At 43.2% G+C, this 20,380-nt stretch overlaps 1 protein-coding gene across 1 annotated transcript in view; it reads right to left on the bottom strand.

Annotated features, from left to right (window-relative positions):
• LOC140148591 (uncharacterized) overlaps positions 1-19,815 on the bottom strand; it is a 71,776-nt gene extending 51,961 nt beyond the window's left edge. The window contains exons 1-3 of the mRNA XM_072170599.1: positions 19,705-19,815; positions 3,360-4,678; positions 657-1,352 (exon numbers count right to left, since the gene is read on the bottom strand). Of these exons, the coding sequence (XP_072026700.1) occupies positions 657-1,352; positions 3,360-4,678; positions 19,705-19,727 (2,038 nt within the window). The 5' untranslated portion in view covers positions 19,728-19,815. The remainder of the gene's footprint in view (positions 1-656; positions 1,353-3,359; positions 4,679-19,704) is intronic.
• Between the last annotated feature and the right edge of the window lie 565 nt (positions 19,816-20,380).

Here is a 20,380-nt window from a genome sequence, read left to right as displayed (position 1 = left end):
TCTAATGACTTCCAAATAATGTATGCATAATTAATTAGATAGCTGCTCTAATTTGCATAATTAATAAGCATTTAGGCAAATTAGCTAATTAATTATGCAAATAGATCATATTAGAAAAACTTTGACCAAGTTTCAGGGCAAAAGTCTGCAAAATGAAAGTACCATGAACATTTACATGTATGCATTGATTTTTAGCAAAATATTGGCAAAAATGACTAATATTATTAATGAGCCTTTACAGTCCTTTTAGCGCATTAACTATATTGATCATTGATAAAAACAATATGATATAAAACAAAGCAAATATAATTTGATGTATTATGGAAACCGTATGTCCGATTTACTTCAAACAAAAGGCATATTGATCAGTGTACTCTACTCAATTAATATGTTTAAAACATGCTCAAAGCATTCCATAATTTCTAGAAAATTTACCAAATTATATTAAAATTTCACTTTCACTGCCAGTTAGAACTAAAGGATGGGGACCGTGCTATTTCATTTGGCAATACAGGATTTATTTTTAATCCAAAAAATTTAGTGCTGTATTTTTCTGGAATCAGTACATGTAATAATTGATAATTATATACTTTGGCTCTATAAAAAAATATGAATGAATATTATTTTCACAGCTGCTGTAATGAAATGAATCTTACCTTGTGTAGTATTTGCCAAACTGGTTTTCTGACTCTCCTTTTCATCATTTCCACTCATCAGGTCCTCCATGCTACTATTCTCATCATTCACAGTTTTTGTGTCTACATCTGATACCACACTTGGAGTCCCATCACCTCTATCTACATCCATGTTATTCTGAGCACATTCCGTAGACGTAGATGATAAATCAGGCGACTCAATACCGGGTGTGGATCTACTGCTTCCTGATCCCACACTGTCGCTATCAGTTCCAATATCCATCGGTTCCTCTGTGCTGCTCTTCCTCTTATTTGGTGTTGTAAGCTGTATTTTAGTTTTCAGTTTATTCAAATCTAAGTTAAGACTGCCTAGTTTGAGCTTACTCTTTGGTGATGTTGTTTTCGTTTCCTCTGTACCACTCTCAGCATTGTCACTACAACTACCAACTGACGGAGTGCTTAGCTCTCGGAAGAGATGCCTCACTCCGGTGATAGCAACCCCCTGTTGAGATGGGCCAGCTACATCCTTGTCTGATGGAGCTTCTTTCGGTTCATTGCTCTCATTGCTTTCAGGGTCAGTATTAGTCCTGGCATGTTCCATTTCAGCAGATGAAAGGTCAGCTTTGTGCAGAGATGATGTCTTCTCTTCTAACTCGCTTGGTGTTCTCTGTCTTTTAGGTGTTGACTTGTATACTGAATAATTGATCATACTGTTATCTGCAAGTCAACAATAAAAAGAAATATGATAAACAGGGAACAAAGTTCAGGAATGTTTTCAACACATTTGTGAAATTATTAATAATGTTCAAAACAAATTGATTTTAAAATATCCTTGAAATTCAACATAAGATTTTGAAATGTACCTCTCTAGAAAATCATTGAATTCACTGAATTCCTTTTTATAAGCTCAATTTAAAAAAAATCATGAAACCTACTTTACTTCAAACTTCCAATCTTTCCTCTTGTATACATACATACTCTAAAAATGGATATTTTTGCGCTACATTTATTTTCACAGTTGTCATTCATAGCAACCATCACAAAAATTTAAAATGCAATATATATATAATTATATTCCTAAGTATAAATTAGTGTTAAATATATTCCTTTTGTGTATACATGTATATTCTGTATGTAGGTCAATGTAAGGAATCTTAAGACATTTGAAAACAAGTCATTTGCAAAGTGCAAACATTTTTAATTACACAAAAATTTGTACTTTAACTTTTTGTCCTAGCTTTTTCTTATCACTTGTTGATATTGTCTTTCCATGAAAATGATCTTTGTATTTAGCTCTATCAATAAATGTACATCAACAACTAGGTAAAGGTCACCATCATATCATATCAATGCCCCAATGCTTGAATAGTTTTGGACCTGACGTTAGTGTGTTTATGGCAAGGTTTTGTGCGGTCCAGTCAAAACTACTGCACACAAGTTCATCAGGCAATCATACAAAACCAATTTAGCCGCAAAGCAGAATTTGAACTAGGGGTGACATTAACAGTTATTTGTCTATCTGTTTAAACGGCCCACAATCCAGTCGGTTAACAGTATAAAAACGCATGTTAAAAGGCAAAAAAGGCATCTTTTTTTACATTTTTTTGGTCAAAGCAACAAACTATTGGATTTCTAAAATAAGTCAACAATGGTTGATAACAAATGCTCGACCCTTATAAAAAAAATGTTTTTAAAAGAAAAGTGCAAACAGAATTTAAAACTGGACTGTCCTTAAAACAAAGTATAAATTAGTGTTAAATATACCGTATATCTAAAGCTACAACATAAGATGGAGAACTACAAATGTTGTATTTGGTGTAGATGGAACATTTGAAATGACAGCAACAGGATAAATTAAACTGCAATTGAATGGCACAATGCTTACTACAGCTGGACAAATTAATGTGTGACTTGACTTGTACTTGGGGCAAAGAGACTTGTGACTTGACTTGTGCTGGGACCAAAGATGTTTTACTTTAGTAAAACCTAGATACGCTGATGCGTATACTGATGCACGGCAGTGAACGTAACCGTTCGGCTGAAATCCAGAAATGGCGTCATTTGTTCTGGTGCTGCCACTTCCGGGTAACACGGGAGAAGAACACGCCTTTTGCAAACAAAATGGCCGACAAGTCCTGGCCCCTTTCCAGCGAAAATAGAGCTTATTTAGCCAATGTGATCATGGGGTCATCACCAGAAATATTTTCCTATCATATTGGACTAACACGTCAGCTACATGGTATTTCACGATATAACAGTAATAAAAGAAAACAGCAAACGTTCGTTCCTCGGATGTTTGACGAAGTGACCAGCTCTTATGACGTCACTATGTAAACAACATAGAGGTATAAATAATTAATTAGGTAATACCAAATATGGAGGTATCCAAAAGTATGCTAATTAGAACAGGTTAGAAGGCACGACGAATCAGAATACGATCCTGGTATCCAATTCTATGCAAATGAGTTGAAGGAGGTTACATGAACATGTACACTAATGCGCCTCTTGTGTATACCGACCTCTGTGGCTGGGACCAAATAATTTGTGACTTGACTTGATACTAAATGTGACTTGACTTGATTTGTGACAGGGCTAAATGAAAATGACTTGTGACCTGATTTGGACTTGCAAAAAATGACTTGTTACCTTCTCTGCTACTCTGTCACAACGAGATAATTACAGACATTTTGACCCAATAGTTGATAGTACATTAACACATCTTACCACTGTCCATGTCATCGGCACTATGGTGTCTCTTCAAATCATCTTTCTTATTGCCATTGTAGTTTGAGATTCCACCATCACTCAGTACTCCCGGACTACCACATCTCTTCAACAACTCATCTGTTATTTTCACAGGAGATGGAGTGTTGATCCTAATAATTCTAACTACTGGAGACCTCTTCATTATATCCCGATAAAACTTGTTTTTATCAATATCAAGGTGGTGGTTATGCTTATTACTCATTGTTCTGCCATGAGATTCTTTATCAGGGCCACTCAAATGTCTTGATTTCATCAGTGAGAATTTTCCTGATCCTACCCTGTGGAGTTCTCCACTGGAATGTCTGTGTTTTATTTGTGCTTTTGAAGGTACGCTTTCATCATCACTACAACTTGTTGATTCATTTTCAGTCTCTTGCAAGTGAACCAGTTTTCCTGGAGAGCCAAGTCCTATCCTGTGATGATCTATTCTCCGATCACTCTTCTGCTTATCCACATTTTCTTCTGCCATCCTCAGAATTTCATCGTAACTGGGTCCTCGTTGTATAAGAGGACGAATGATTGGAAACTTCTTATCACTTCCCGCTCCAGAAGATGAGCTTCCACTGACATTGCGAGATCTTAGCACCTCTTTATTTCTACTTGATGAAGGTTGTGAATGGGATACATGCACTTCTGATATATCAGAGGATGATGGATGTTTGTCCTCAGAACTTCTGTGCCTCCTTTTCCAGGACAGTGGCCCAGGGCTCCTCTCATGTTGTTCCCAAAATGAAGGCCGTGGTTGACCTGCTGGGTAATGTGGCGGCGGAGACCTGCATGAAGATCCCCATGACTTGGATTGATCTGCATCAGGACTTCTTGGTGTGGAATGTTTGTGATGCTCCGCTGAGCTCTCATGCAAATGTCTACTAGGACTCTCATTTGATGAGTGTCTACTGCTTTTCTGTGCATGCTTATGTGAAGATGACTCAGATGATGCAAATCTCTCTGCACTTTCATCGATCAGACTTTTCTTTGACGGCGGTGTACCAAAATAATTCAACAATGTGTTGCTTTGGGGAGGGAATTTTGTTTTCTTTCTCTTTTTTGGAGATCCTCCCGATGAAGACTGTGATGACTGTGGAGAACTGGCCATCAGGGGTGATGATACACCAGGTCTCTTACTGGATGATGGGGAAGCTACATGTTTTATATTTCCAGAGGTTTCATCAAAGCTGGGTCGTGGAGTCTGGCTTCCATCTGGCATTTGGTGTGATTGAGATGCAGATGAATTGCCCATAACGACACTTCGGATCAAACGAGGATCCCTCAACTCCCTATTAATGATAAATCAAACAGAGAAAACAATTATAATAATAATAATAATAATAATATTAATAATAATAACAGGCACTTACATGTAGTATAGTGTATTATTACAAAGTGCCTCAATGCACTTTACAACGATAAAATACAAGCACAAGTTAAAAATTAAAAGAACCGATACGCTTTAAGGGATCTAAAATGGCGTTTATGGCGTTTCGACAGTATTTTTGGGGACATGAGAGCATCTCAGGCGTGTCAGAATTGCATTCTGAATCTGAAGCATGTCTTTCTGATATCAAATATTTTTCATTTTTGAAAATCACGATATAATACAAATTTTATGACAAAATATAAAAATTGATATTTTTCACATTTTTGATATAACAGTCCTCGAAGTAAATTTCATAAATCTAATGATATATTCTTAAAGTGTATATAGCTGGGAGGAAAAGCCGACGATCAATTGAAAATTTTGACCTTTCATATTGAAGATATGGATTTTTTCCCCAAAAGACCTAATTTTTTTTGGTGTTTTGGGAAAAAATCCATATCTTCAATCTGAAAAGGTCAACATTCAATTGATCGTCGGCTTTTCATCCAACCTACATACACTTTAGTATAAATCATCAGATTTATAAAGTTTACTTCGAGTACTGTAAAATATCAAAAATATCAATTTTTAATGATTTGCCATAAATGTGTATTACGTTATAATTTCAAAAATCAAAATTATTTGATATCAGAAGGACATTCTTCGTATTCAGAATGCAATTCGATAGGTCTGATGCTCTCATGTCCCACAATAAATACTGTCCAAACGTTCATACCCCAGCCCTTAACAATCTGCTCAAAAAACTGAAACTCAAACATGATGATTTTATAAAAGCAGGCAATTGGGCAATTCTAAGCAAACAGGGTCATACAGGTAGGGTCGCCCAAATAGGTGGTGTTGTATTTGCAAATTCCGTTCTGTCCAATTCATGATATCTCGGCCAAACAAAGGTTTTGTCATGAAATTGGTCTCATTTGAAAGCTAAATCAAGGTTTTGTCAGACCTGTGAATATAGCTCTCCAAATAGCATTTTAAATGGTGACAACTGATATGCTTGATAGAATTCAGAATGGTCAGGATGGTGGAGGGGGGGGGGTGGACTGGAGGGGCAGGTGGTACAGTACACACAAGCTCTATAGGAGTGAAATGTTTCTAGTGTTAAACTTGCACTTTCTTCCTGTAGGGGCTACAAACATGATTTTGGTCTTATTTTACATGTGACATGATCAAGGGAAATGAGTCGGATGTCACTAATATTGATTTTGAGATATTGGCAAAGAAAGTGTTCAAATTCTTTTGTTTTATATTGTTTTCAGCGATTGATAAATTCAGTTTCTGAAAGCTCTAAATGCCCTCTTTAGAAACCTGTGTAAAACTCATTTTCGACCAGGCAGGGCCGATATGTGACTAAGGGTGTCTACGTTTAAACGTTTCACTTGTAACCGCTCGTTAAATGCACTATCCGTTTAGAAAAATCGCTTACCGTTTTTAGGTAAAAAAAAACCCAAAACCCTTGCCCTTACCCCAAAAGGGAATAAGGGGAGAAATTTATTTCACCTGAAAATTGGACATATATTTAATGTTTTTAAGGGATCTGGAAATAGCGTTTTAAGCGTTTCGACAGTATTTTTTGTGGGACATGAGAGCACATCAGACATATCGAATTGCATTCTGAATACGCAGAATGTCTTTCTGATATCAAATAATTTTCATTTTTTGAAAATCACGATATAATACAAATTTTATGACAAATTATTAAAATTTGATATTTTTCACATTTTTGATATATCACAGTCCTCGAAGTAAATTCTATAAATCTAATGATATATTCTTAAAGTGTATGTAGCTAGGAGGAAAAGCCGACGATCAATTGAAAATTTTGACCTTTCATATTGAAGATATGGATTTTTTTCCCAAAAAGACCTAATTTTTTTTTTTGTGTTTTGGGGAAAAAAATCCATATCTTCAATACGAAAGGTCAAAATTTTCAATTGATCGTCGGCTTTTTACCCCACCTACATACATACAAGTATAAATCATAAGATTTATAAAGTATACTTCGAGTACTGTAAAATATCAAAAATATCAAATTTAATGATTTGCCATAAAAGCGTGTATTACATTGCGAATTTCAAAAATCAAAATTATTTGATATCAGAAGGACATTCTTCGTATTCAGAATGCAATTCGATATGTCTGATGTGCTCTAATGTCCCACAATAAATACTGTCCAAGCGTTCATACCCCACCCCTTAAATGCATGAATGTGTTAATGTTTTTTAAAACAAAATTTTAATTAAAATTAACTTTATTTTGCCTCATTTCATCGAAACTGTTATTTTTATTGCTAATAAAATAAAAGAGAAACCTTTTAATTAAAATTAAATTTATTTTGCCTCATTTCATCGAAACTGTTATTTTTATTGCTAATAAAATAAAAGAGAAACCTCTGACATAATTTTGGAAATTAAAAAAGAAATTCTAAAATTCTAAAAATACCAAAAAAATACATTAGAGTGCAAAAGCCTTTTTCTTCTGGGTAAGAATTATTTTCTTACATGCAACAGTTTTTTTCTTGCAGGTTAGAAATTTGATAAATAGGTCATCATATACAAAATGCATGCATGGACCTATTTATCAAATATCTAACTGCAAGAAGAAAGCTATTGCATGCAAAGAAAAATTCTTACCCAGAAAAAAAGCTTAATGCACTTAAATATTTTGTTTTTTTGTATTTTCAAAAAAATTTTAATTTCCAAAATAATGTGAAAGGCTTCTCATTCCTATAATTAGCCATAAAAATTGCCATTTTGATGAGATGAGGCTAAAAAAGTAATTGAAACTTTATTAATATATATTAATGCATTTACTAAACATGCTAATATAGGTCCGATTTTGGGGTTCTCTTTTGGGGGGTTGGGGCAAGGGGGTTAGGCTGGTTGGGCTTGGGTGGGTTTGTACACACATGTAGTAAGGTTTGGGAAGGGGTTAGAGTTTGTCCAAGGGTAGGAAAAACATTTTTTTTTTTACATACGTTTACATGGTTAACCGACCGGATTGTGGTCCATTTAAACGGTTAGACAAATAACTGTGAATTTACAGCCCTACATGTGACTCATTCCCCTTGATCATGTCACATGATATATACAATTCTGCTAATTGTATAAAATCATTTTGAACTCTTTATGAATATAAGTTTAGTCTAAAATACTTTTACATACTAAACTACCCGTTTTTAAATCGAACACTACAGTAAGCAGTACTGCGGATGTCTTCAAAATCTAAAAGTTGCTGACTGCTGTTAAATTTTAATTACTTATCCTATCATAGTCAAACTTTCTGAAAGGAAATTTGATGGAAGAATCTAAATATGGACTTACTGTTCTGTATGGGTTACTGGTTAGGTGTAAAATGTTTCAGTTCAAAAAATATTGAATTATAAACAATTAGTCCAAAACAGAAATGTTTTGTAGACTCATAACCGGAGCGATCTTACCTTTCCGATGTTGATTAAGATACTTCTTGCATCGATCCCGAGATGCGGAAAAACCAATAGTCATTTTGTCCCACATAAATGAATAAATAAAAAAAAAAACCCGATCCCCGGTTGCCTCACCCAAAAGGTGACGTCACACCATATGATCGTCCCGTATCCGACTTGGGATCCCCTCCTCGGACCAAACTTGTAGGGGTGGCGGGGTCGGGAATAATCAACATCGGAAAGGTAAGATCGCTCCGGTTATGAGTCTACAAAACATTTCTGTTTTGGACTAGACTCAGTACACGGACGATCTTACCGTTTCGATGTTGATTAAGATACTTCTTGCATCAACATCTGAAAGATCGATCTAGCAAGTAACCGACGGATGGAGGTACAAGATTGGTCAGCATCGGATCAGGGATCGGGAGCGGGTAACGATGGTTTTCGCGAGGTCAGAAAATATTTTCCCCCAACGGTCGGGAAAACAAAAAAGACCACGCGATCACAGACATAAACCTCCTTACTTAATAAGTTCGGTGGTTAAGAATAGAGACACTGGTTCTTACCATGCTGAGTATTCTGTATAGTCTGAAAACCTGGTACCCGTACACCACCGTATTATGATCACCCGAACAATGTCCCGGTAAACCTCCCGCCCGTCTCTGATTACTAACGTAAGCGGAAGTATCGTAGAGAAGAGGCGAAGGTGGCTTCGGGACACCGCCTACTAGATCTCCTCAAGAGACAACCGAGCGGTATACCCAAGATGATGAGATAGCTCGTGTCGAGTGGGTCGTGGGGACGCGAAACCTTCGCGATCGCCGGACTCCACCAACACCTGGACCAGCCATTGCGACAGCGGCTGGACCGAAAACTCTGTAAGGGTGATGAATGCGGTCGTGAGTCCCTCGCAAGGCTTGTGTTAGGAAGAAATAGTGCTGCAGCGCCTTATCGGACACCCCAGCCTATTTTTGGCTTCAGCGAACCTTGCCCAACCCTGGGGATTGGAGAGGGACGAATGTCGGTATGCACGCGCCCGTTCAGTAGCCACGAGAACAGAGCGCCCGAAACAGTGTCGCTCCAGTGTTTGTGAACACGGAAGCTAACCTCGAGACCGTGTGCAACTCAGCACCGCCGTCCGAAGCCAACGCCAAACCGGAAAGCCATCTTGAGAGTTACGTATTTAAGCGTCGCTTTTGACAGAGGCTCAAAGGGTGACCCTTAAAGTAATCTAAGACTGTGTTGGGATCCCTTAGGAGGATCACTTTCCTTTTCGGCGGACACTCGTTGAACATACCGTCGAGGCGTAGACTAATAAGTTAACCATCGGCTATGATAGTCGACCCGTCTCGAAACCTCGGTGAATGGAGAGGACAGCTGACTTATAGCTGGCCCCAGTGGCCCGCTGAAGTCTTGCTTGGAACTTTTCTGTCAGAAACTCCGGAACTACATGTAGCAGCACAGAGGCTCTAGCGGGAGAGCTATTTGTCTCATTGCACCAAGCGTAGTATGGAGCCAGACTCTGGCTATACGTACGGAGGGTAGACTTCCTTCTAGCCCCGGCGATGAGAAAAACAGCTTCTGATGAAAAGTATCCCTCCGCTGCGCGAGTGCGCGTTCCCTGGTAAGGGCCATGCAGCTAACTGCAGGTGCTCTAGTGATAGACTGGGTACCTCCGCTCCGGGCATCCGGAGTAGATCTGGTACCTCGGGGAGTGCCAGCGGCCTTGCCGCTAGCAGAATGACAATGCAGTCTTCCCACCCGATCTTGGCCACCACCCTCATGAGTAGTGAGATCGGAGGAATGCATAAGCTGTCATCCTCCCCAGTCTATGGACAGAGCGTCCACGGTGAATGCTTGGGGGTCCGCGACCCTTGAGCAGTACACCGGCAGTGGATGATTGCGATGAGATGCGAACAGATCTATCGAGGGGTGGTACATCCCATTGAAGATCGTCTGAGTGACCTGCGGAGCAAGGGACCATTCTGCTGGTCCCGACACCCTTCCTCGTGACAGATTGTGCGCGAGGATGCTGGTGACGCCCGCGATGTGTATCGCTCTCATCGTAATCTGCCTGAACTTGCACCACCCTATCAGGTGTCGTGCATGCAGGCACAATCGTGGTGGCCCGGAGTCCCCTTGTCTGTTGGGGTAGGCTACCACGGTTGTGTTGTCCGTCAGGACACCGGTATGTGATTCCACGATCACCTCCTCGTAAGCGAGGGAGGTTGATGTGAAACTCTGTCTCTATGGCCCCCATAGGCCCGAGCCGGAATCTCTGTGGATGTGGACCCCCCAGCCCCGTTTTGACGCTATGGTCGTCACTACGTGACATACCGGGGGTGCAGGAAAACCTGACCAGCCCTCGAATTAACCCACGGCACCGACGGCATATTGCCGTGGGTGCCCACCCCCATTGCCGCAATGCCCTCAAAATATGTCCTTTACCGACGGCAGTCACTTGCCGTGCCCTTAAATGAAGTTGCCGTGGGTGCCCTAGCCGGCTAGCCTTGCCCCTTCATTATAAAATAATTAACAAGTACTGGTTAAAACCCCGAAAAATTGTGGAAAATTAAATCGAAAATCTTGAACACGATCGCTATTTTGAGCATCGTAACCCAGCTATCAATCGTAGTTTGTTGTCAATTAATATTCATTACCCCTACGTAAGCTTACATATTCAACCAATCACATCGGCTTTTATACATTATTATTTATAATCTGGTTGCTAGAAATCTGACTTCATTTTCCCGATTGGTCAGAGAAATACCTTCAACGTACTATCGACCAATCAGAAACGCTGTTAGTAACTATTAAAGCTTCCTGTGTCATGAACAAAATCCGAGCGCTGGGCAAATCAATATTGATCTCTCGATTAGCAAACATTGACTTCCCATTACAAACCAATGGCGATCCCCCTTCCGGTATCGTCTTGTACATGTGAGCCCATCTCTAGATATGTTTTGCACGAAATAGTTTTTATCCCGGCGAATTTTATCAATATTATTACCAAAGTTACAGCTGTTTCAGCTGTTTCGAGTCAGTTTGCAGCTCAGAACTAGGGATCGCAAAATTTAAGTAAATTAAACTGTTGATTTTTGATTGCTTTGTATTATTTAAGCAGGTTTTTTGAGCAAGCAGGTTAGTTTTAGTGTAAAGTTGAGAGTCGAATTTTACTTTGGTGTCGAATTCAGCTGACAGCAATGCATCTATTCGCTTTTGAAAAATTGCCTTGGTGCCCTTCTCAAATTTTCAACAGTTGCCTTGATGCCCTTTTGAAATATTACAAATTGCCGTGCTGCCTTGCCTTTTCAGTGAAAATCCAAGGCAATTATCAACTTGCCCTAAAAAAGTTGCCGTGCCCCTTCAGATCCTTAATTCGAGGGCTGAACCTGACACCCTGGGTCAAATTGGGCTGATGGGTCCACCACCAGAGTTCCTCTCGCGCGATCTCCGACAACGGAACCGCGAGGGATATTGGGTGACGACTGGGCCTGCAAGCAGGCTAAAAGGTGTAGTTGGGTAAGCCCTAACGTAGAAAGCGGCAGTGCAGTACGAGGTCTACCATACTGGCCATTAGGCCTACCACCTTCATCCATGCCACAGCGGGTATTGCCCGAGACTCGGCCAAGAGGCGGGCACACCTCGCCATGTTCGTCGCCCTCTCGGGTGAGGGCGCCGCGATCCCCTCCTTGAGGTTGATCTGGGCCCCTACAAATAGTGGTGTCTGCGTCGGGACCACGCTGGCCTTTTTTTGAGCTGATCAAAAAATCCAGGGTCCCGCACCCTACGGACTATCAACCCCATGAGACCCGTAGTCTCCAGTGGAGTGCGTCCGTATATGAGCCAAACGTCCAGGTAGCAACTGATGTTGACACCCCTGTGCTTCAGGTACGCTGCCACCGCTCTGACCAAGAGTGTAAACACCCTGGGAGAGATGGACAGGCGGATGGCGGTATCAAAACTGGTAATTTTGATCCTGTACCTAGAAGCGCAGATACTTCCGATCTTGAGAGGCGATTGGCATATGCAGATAGGCGTCCGAGAGATCTAGCGATGCTGTTCCCATACCCCTGATGGGGCAGGCTAGCACCGAGGCGAGAGTCCCCACCCTGAACCTCTTGGGCCTGAAGAACTTGTTCAACAGCCTGCGGTTCCAGATGGGGCTCCCATCGCCGGTCTTCCTTGGAGCCATTCCAAGATCACCCGTAGAACGGGGGTAGACCGGGACAATCGCCCGCTTCGTGAGAAGCTGTGTGATCCCTGTCAGTAGTGCCCGATGCTGGGGGCCGTCTGGCGGCACTACTGTGGACCTCTGAAATGTGCAGGCAGAATGTGGGGAGACTGGGTTGCCAGTCTGTAACCCCACTCACCAATGACCATACCCAGGCGCCCAAAGAGATGGTTTCCCACCTCTGGGCGAAAGCCATAAGCGGTCGCCCACTGGGAGATCCCCTGTGGAAAAACCGCCGAGCCCCAGGAATGCTCCGCCTAGCTTCCCTTGGAAGAGCGCTTGCTCTGCTTCGGGGCTTGCCAGCTGTTCCTGGGCTACCCTTGCGCCTCCCAGGAGTGGGTGCTGCAGAGGTAGTGGGCTCGGGTACTGTTGGTGGTGCATGGCCTGCTGAAGTCGGAGCTCCTACCCATGGTAAGGGCAGTTTCCGACTTCTTCAGAGTGCTCCCGTTGGTAGCTTCTTTGCACGGTCCTCCACCGTAGCGCAGAAGCATCCAAGAGAAAAAGGACCCTGCCTTTCCATCGCGTTGAGCGATTGGAGTGGCAGGCCCCTCCCCCCGGCGCTGGGTGGACACCCTATGGGCTAGGCCCACGGAGCTCTCGTTGAGGCTAGCTGTTAGCACCGCTAATAGGCTCACCTCGCGGAAGAGCTCAGATGTTGTCTGGCGTCACGCTTGGCGACATCTGGGTCCCTCTCGGATCCCCTCAGGTAGGTCCGTGGTCCTCCCGCGTTACACGCAGAGGAAGCGTGCAAGCACGCGGCGTCATAGCGGTACTAAGCTCGACAGCCCCACGATATCTACCCTTGAGGTTTGCCGGGAATGAGAGTGCAGGCGTCCCCTGTGAGGAAGCAGCAGCTGAGCATCCTACTGAAAGGATCCCCTGGTCCTCCTCCATGGACTCCCCCTTAGGGGGTGTCCGGCGGAAGATCAGTGCTGTTGCTCCCCTCGCGGGGCAGCGGGGGAAGGAGATTGTAGTGATGTCACTACCGGACTCAGCTTCCGACTCCTTTCCCTCGCCCACAGTATCCGTATCATGCTCCGATGATGACGGTAACTGGGGACGGGCATCTGAAAGCGGGTAAGAAGGCATAACCACTGTGTGGCTCGCCGACTACCTGCCAGCAGAAGAGGGAGTACTCCCGCAAGACCCTGAGGTACCCGCCATGGCACCACTGGGTCCGCATGCTCGCAGCCGTCGTCTTAGCGCTTAGCAGCACGGGCCTACCCTGATCAAGATCTGGGTTAGCCCCATGCCGGCTGGCCTGGTCAACAGCTGATGGTACTGCGTGGCCATCGCTGGCGACACTTGCCACGGTGTGCTGAGACCGTGGAAGAAAACACCCTGCGGCGGGTACCACGGGGCATACCCAGCCGGCAGCTGACCCTGAAGGGATCCGCCACCAGGGTAACCCCATGGTACTGCAGTACCAGCACCGCCCCCCTTGTTGCCACACAGACTGTGGCGACTAAGGCGGGTGCTGCGGTACCGGTGCGGTATCAGCGTGGGTACCCGTGAGGGCTCCCGGCTGTGTACCACTGTACCCATGCCTCACTGCGTTCCCCGCAAGGGGATCAAGCCGTGCGTATGGGTACCCCGCTATACCGGCTGTCCCTTGGCTAAAGGGAGCTTGCCTAGTATCACGGGTAGCTGAGCGTGCATACCAGGGTTTTCTTTAAGCATTTTGCTGAAGGGGTATTTTCAAATTTTTTTGACCCTTTCAATTGTGAATTTTTCCTCTGAAGGAGTCAAAAACATTGCCCAAGGGGTATTTTTATAATATTATTTTTGAAGACATTTTTAACAATATGTGTGTTTTTGGAGCCATAGGCGTAGATCCGGATTGGGGTGGTGGGGGAATCTCCCCCAATATTTTGCCAGGGGGTGGTCCATACAATCATCCCCCAATGTTGACGCCTGTATGTGGGTTTCTGACCAAATTAACCTCATATTTGGCCATTTAGCCCCAAAAGTGCACATTTTTGCGCGCTTCTCGCGAATTTATTCCACTAAATTGCACCATATTTCAACAGTTTAGGTTGAAAATGGTAAAAAATTTTGTACCATAAACTTATTCTTTCTCCAAAAGGTGCTGGATTCACTATACTTCAAGACACACTCCACACCCCCACCCCCTCCGAGTCGAAAAGAAATCTACACCACTGTTTGGAGCAGTGGCGGATCTAGAGCAGTCAGAAGGGGGTGGGGCAATTTGGTGGATTATTTTGGCAATATTAATGTGTAAAATTTTAGTTGAAAAAAGCCGAACATTTGCGAAATGAGCAGTCCATGGAGTCTTTCGTGGACGGCAAGTTTTCCCTATTATGGTAGGCATTACATAAATTGGCAAATGTCGAAAGCAGAAGTGAAAGTGGCCATTTGTTTATCAACTACACAGGGTGATGTTCCCCCCTTAGAACTTGGAAAATTTTGCAAAATGAAGACCTAATTGAAGCGATTTGGTGGACCATTTTGGCACTTTTACTGTGTAAAATTTAAATTTGAACAGTTGGAAAGCTGCAAATTGTGAAATGCCGGTCCATAAAGTCTTCGTTGTCCTACATATCGGGAGTATAGATCCTAAATGCCAAAAGCCGAGAATAAATACACAATATCAGGTGTTTCTCTATTCAATTCTTGCAATATCTGAATGCGTACGTTTTCAAGATTTTGTACGCATTGGACTTTGGGACTAGAGATTTGAAGGAGTCAGAAAAGTGCCTGAACGCGTAAATACGCGTGTTTTGTGCGTTAAAGAAAACCCTGGTGCATACCCCCGATCAATCACCTCGCCACCTGAATAGGCAGCGTCAATCAATGGAGCCATGCTCTGTTGATTTGACAGTGATCGATCAAGAGAGGGTAATTGACCCATTGACGATAATGGATCACCCACGTTCCGCTGGCTCTCGAGGACGTAAGTGGGTTGTTGATCAGCTAGGCTGTTCAAGCTACCTACTCTACCCTCAAGAGCTTCGCCCAAGGTCGCTGTGTGTGGCGGACCACTCACGGCAGCTATGGGCGGTGCATAGCTGCTACCACTGAAGTCAAGCCGTAGCTCGTCTTTGTAGCTGCCACCGAATGCACCTGGGTCGCTGTCCCGTGAGAGACTGCGAGCCCAACCCCTGAATAATCGCCAGCCAGTCCCTGTGGACAGCCAGCAGCTATTCTAGGGCCCAGGGTATCACTTGGCGGTCCCGCCATGGAACGCTGCCGTGTGACAACCCCAGTTGGTTCTGCTAAGACTACACCCACAGCGTTAGCCGCGGTATCGTCTCTGCTGAACCCATGCACGCTCTCATTCGACCCTTGCGGGAGCGAAAGGCATGCTGCGTGCTGTGGATCAACCCAGGCAAGCCCGGTGTTCCACCGTGGATCAACCCAGGCAAGCCCGGGGTTCCACTTGGCACACTGCGTGCTATGGATCAACCCAGGCAAGCCCAGGGTTCCATTGGCACGCTGCATGCTAGGGTTCAACCCAGGCAAGCCTGGGGTACCCTTGCATGCTGCCCGTCGCTGGCTACTACTGTGGCTGTTTGAGCCCGTAGATATGCCTGCAACAGACGGTGCATGTTATGGAACAACCCGGGCAAGCCCAGGGTTCCATTGGCACGCTGCATGCTAGGTTTCAACCCAGGCGAGCCCGGGGTACCCTTGCATGCTGCCCGTCGCTGGCTACTACTGTGGCTGTTTGAGCCCGTAGATATGCCTGCAACAGGCGGGTGTCCTCCTGCTAAAAACCCGTGAGGATTTTTTGCTAAAGGACTGGTATCCTCCTGCTACAAACCCGCTAGGGCTTTCGCTGGTGGTTACCGCTCTGCTGCCTGCTACGTGCTCCGACGTAGAGTCAGTGCTTTCGCTGGCTGCTGAGCCTTTGGGCGCTAGCAGTCCCCGAAGGAACCGCCTGCTTGTCCGGGGACCGGAGCCCCCTTCAGCAGACCTGCCATGACCCATAGGGGCTGTCACAGTAGAATCCACCGTATCGACCTTACCAGTGCCCTCTGGTTTTCTTCTTCGTCTTATGGCGATCTCAGAATCTCCCAATCGTCAAGCTGGAACTCGGAGAGTCCTAAGCAAAAGAAAGACATCTAGAAGATCGTGAGCACTCCCTGTGGGTGAAACAGAGCGGGTGTGGGTCCCACTCCGTCACCAGGGAAGGGCAAGCCCGACAGGGCCGAGGCGAAGCGAGGAGAAAGGGAGGGGGCACTACCCCCCAACATGCGACTCAAGCCCAGTAAGCAAACCTGAGCACGGAGGCTGGTCGCTAACGTTAGTGGTAAAGTAAGGACTGGCTAACTTTATTACTAAAATGTCAGACGGGTCCCTACCAAGCCCCACCGTATGAATATCTGATTAACTCGTCTTATCGGACGGTAATGAAGACATAACGATAGAGTAATCACCCTAACATAGCAACAATAACCTACCGTACATGAAATACAATGTGCATGTACAAACATCTATTGTAACTTGCAGGCTGCAATGGTTGTTTTACGTGGGAAACAAAATGAATGGCGCCAACGAGCGGCCATTTTGAATTGCTCGTGTGTCCCGTATACAAACGGAGGCACGATATGTAGCAAAGTTTTGGATTGTTTTTTGTCACTTTTTCGCCAGAAAATGTTGTCAAAACTATCCTCAGCCGAACAATACCGGTTTGGTTTTACCTAAGGTGTGAAACTACAACCGTATATCTCGCCTTGGTCGAGAAATTGATACACAGTGCTATGAACAATCGATAGGCACGTCTGTGTCAGTCGGAGACCAAGGAGGATAAGGGACGATCAGATGGTGTGACGTCACCTTTTGGGTGAGTCCACCGGGGGATCGGGGTTTTTTTTGTTATAAATTCATTTATGTGGGACAAAATGACTACGGTATTGGTTTTTCCGCATCTCGGGATCGATGCAAGAAGTATCTTTAAAATCAACATCGGAAACGGTAAGATCGTCCGGTGTACTGAGTCTCTAACATATTTTGGGACACCCTGTATTCCAAGATTACCAAACAACTGTGATTTTTTTCTTCCAAAGCCAGTAGGCTCCCCTTCTTGATTTGATTTGATTTGTTCAGGTTCTGACAACCCTGGATAACCCAAGAAAGCCTCTATTGAAGCTTATTTCCATTGGGGTCCATGAACAGTCAGGGGTTAACACCCTACTCTTTTCGAAACTGGCAGCGAAATACATGTACAGGTATGGTTCTCAGCTAGGTTTCATTATCATTGAGGTATAGGACTTTTTATTTTTTCGGAAAAGAGCAGGTAGGGTAACTACTTGATTATATTTCTACATGTTCATACTACATACTCTGAAAATTTTAGAAAATTCGCACAAGTCCGTTTTTTTTTAAATCACATTTTTGTTCCTAAAATTGGGGTTATAGCGCCCTAAACGGGCACTCTCTCCTTAGGGCTACATGTAAAGACCAGTTATAGACAAATGGCCCTAAAATAAAACGGCCTCGTTCATTTTTCCTCAAATTTTGCAGATGATGTAGATTTAACATCTGGAATGTAATGCAAGTGGTGTCGTTGCTGCTCTTCTAAATTCATTTTTAAAATGTCCGCCCCAGACCAAGGTGTTCTCTGCACACGGGACCGACGGCTTAACGTCCCCTCCGAAGGGCGGAGTACTTTCATGATTCATTTACCCAATTCTAAATGAACCATGGGGAGCGGAAGTCTGAATTTAAGCTACAGATGTTGCCAATTAATTTCAGACTTTTTTTTTCCAAGTCAATATCCCAGCAAATTGCCACCGCCGGGAATTGAACCCGGGACCTCATGCTCTAACGGCACAAGTACCCTAACCATTGCCACGCTCTCCCCCTATCCTCTAACCAAATAAATATATTGCTTACTTTAAGTTTATTGCAAGTTAGTATTTAGACAATTGCATAAAGTAACCAATTTTTTATAGTTTTCTATTCCACCCTGTATAACTTGATGAAGATCACCCTGTACAATGAGTTGAAATGTGTATAATTATATTGCTAAATGTCTTCAGCTTTTCAAAAAACATACATGTATACTTTTGCTAGTTTAGCATTCAGAGCTATTCTAATTTGAATCTTGATGGGTGTTTAAATTCATAATAATTTGTGATGTAATGCAGGCCATCTGATAATTCTTTTGTATTTCTTTATATTGAATTGCCCCATATATCGTTCAGAGATGAATTCACGTGGTGATCCAGCGATCGAGTATAAATTCAGCTTGACAACTGCTCTCGCAGGTGCAATAACAATACATGGACACAATCACTGACATAGTGACATTTACACAATGAATTTAATGAATTATTTATGACATGCATCGGCTGGATTTTACAATCGAGGTAAGGTTTTCGGCTTGTCCCTGCGTGAATATCCTTAGTTTTCTGCATCAAAGCATGAAAGATGCTTCCGATGACCAGTTTTTTGCGGACACTTTGATACATTACGCAAGTCTTGGGATAATACACAGAACAATAAGGGATTGGAATAATCTCCCAGACACCATTACTGATTACATGTACATCTTTAATATCCAACCCAGACCACTTTAAAACCGCCACCATTGACTATCTCATGCGAGTGCAGGACAGTCAACTGAAGGACCAAGTTATATTGCGCACACCACCGGCACCGCCCTGCTTGTGTTATCTCGTCAAGGGAAGTTAAGCAGTATTTTAAACGAAGAAGAAGAAGAATGACATGAATGTCAAACTTCAAAGCAAAGGTCGTAATCATGTAATTCTTTCGGTCGGGCCACGTCACATCCATTCATGCACATGCATTGGAGTGAAAACAAATATCGCATATTTATTTGCAGAGACTCGAACCTGGCACAATAGTGTGATAGCTTGCGATGCACTCCAGAGTTCAGTGAATGCGAATGTTATTTTCACTACAGTGCTATTCCCATTTCCTATTGACATTGTCAGCCGCTAGCCGGTTCATGCCCGGGGGGGGGGGGGGTGTCCGACCGACAGAATTAACACAAATTTTGTGCACTTCTTGAATATTATATTCCCATGGGACTGGGCTGGGCTGGGGGCTGAGCTGCGTCTGCATGACATTCAATGCATATAGACATGATTGACAACCATGACCAATATTGACCATGTCCATGCAACATTACCCCGGCCCGGTCCCCGTCCCCGGGAATCATTCATCATGGGAATACGAATATCATGCATGGCATGATTGAGAAAATAATACCGTACGCGTCGGACGGACATCAGAATTTAAACAATCAGTTTATGCTTATATAACAATACAATCAACCTACCCGTTCTTTACCGCATCAGTCATGATTCAGCTTTGAAATTTTGACAAAACCAGCTAAATTTTTCGACATATTTCATTATTTACGTGTTTGCATCCCCGCCATATTTTGCTCATCTTCCGCATATTTTGCTATTTTAATTGATTGTGAACTAGAGAGGGCGGTGCATCACGCTGTTTCAAGTCAGGCAGGTCAGGTCAGGGACTAGAAGTAGTAACTTTTCCCCCTTCAATTTTTCCAATCTAATCATCCGCGGGACTCCGGGGGCGGGACTCAACCAAAGAGGTTGAAGTAAGTTCTTCAAAAGTTTCATAACTTCATAAGGATCCGCTTTCCATTTAATTTCTAGATAAAAAAGAAAGAGGAAAACACTCAAACTGTCATTTAAACAAAACTGATGATTTTGGCAAAACCACATCGGTTTCTTCAAAAGTTTATAGGAATCCGTTTTTCCATTTATTATTTAGATAATTTAGATTTAGAGTTTTACACTTTTATACAGTAGGCCCTATTATCAATCCCCGGGTTCTCAATAGGCCTACTGATGTTAACTTTTTTAAATAGAAAGTTCGTGTGCTTTAAAAACTAAAGTAGCTCATGATGCAGTCATGTCTACAGTAGAATTCACCGCGACCTTTGCAGGACTTAAACCCCATTAAAAGCTATTAAACCAAGATAA

This window comes from Amphiura filiformis, chromosome 3, assembly GCF_039555335.1.
Source record: "Amphiura filiformis chromosome 3, Afil_fr2py, whole genome shotgun sequence".
Classification (NCBI taxonomy): Eukaryota; Metazoa; Echinodermata; class Ophiuroidea; order Amphilepidida; family Amphiuridae; genus Amphiura; species Amphiura filiformis.
Note: the sequence above shows the minus strand (reverse complement) of the source record. Positions and strands in the feature narration are given on the sequence as shown.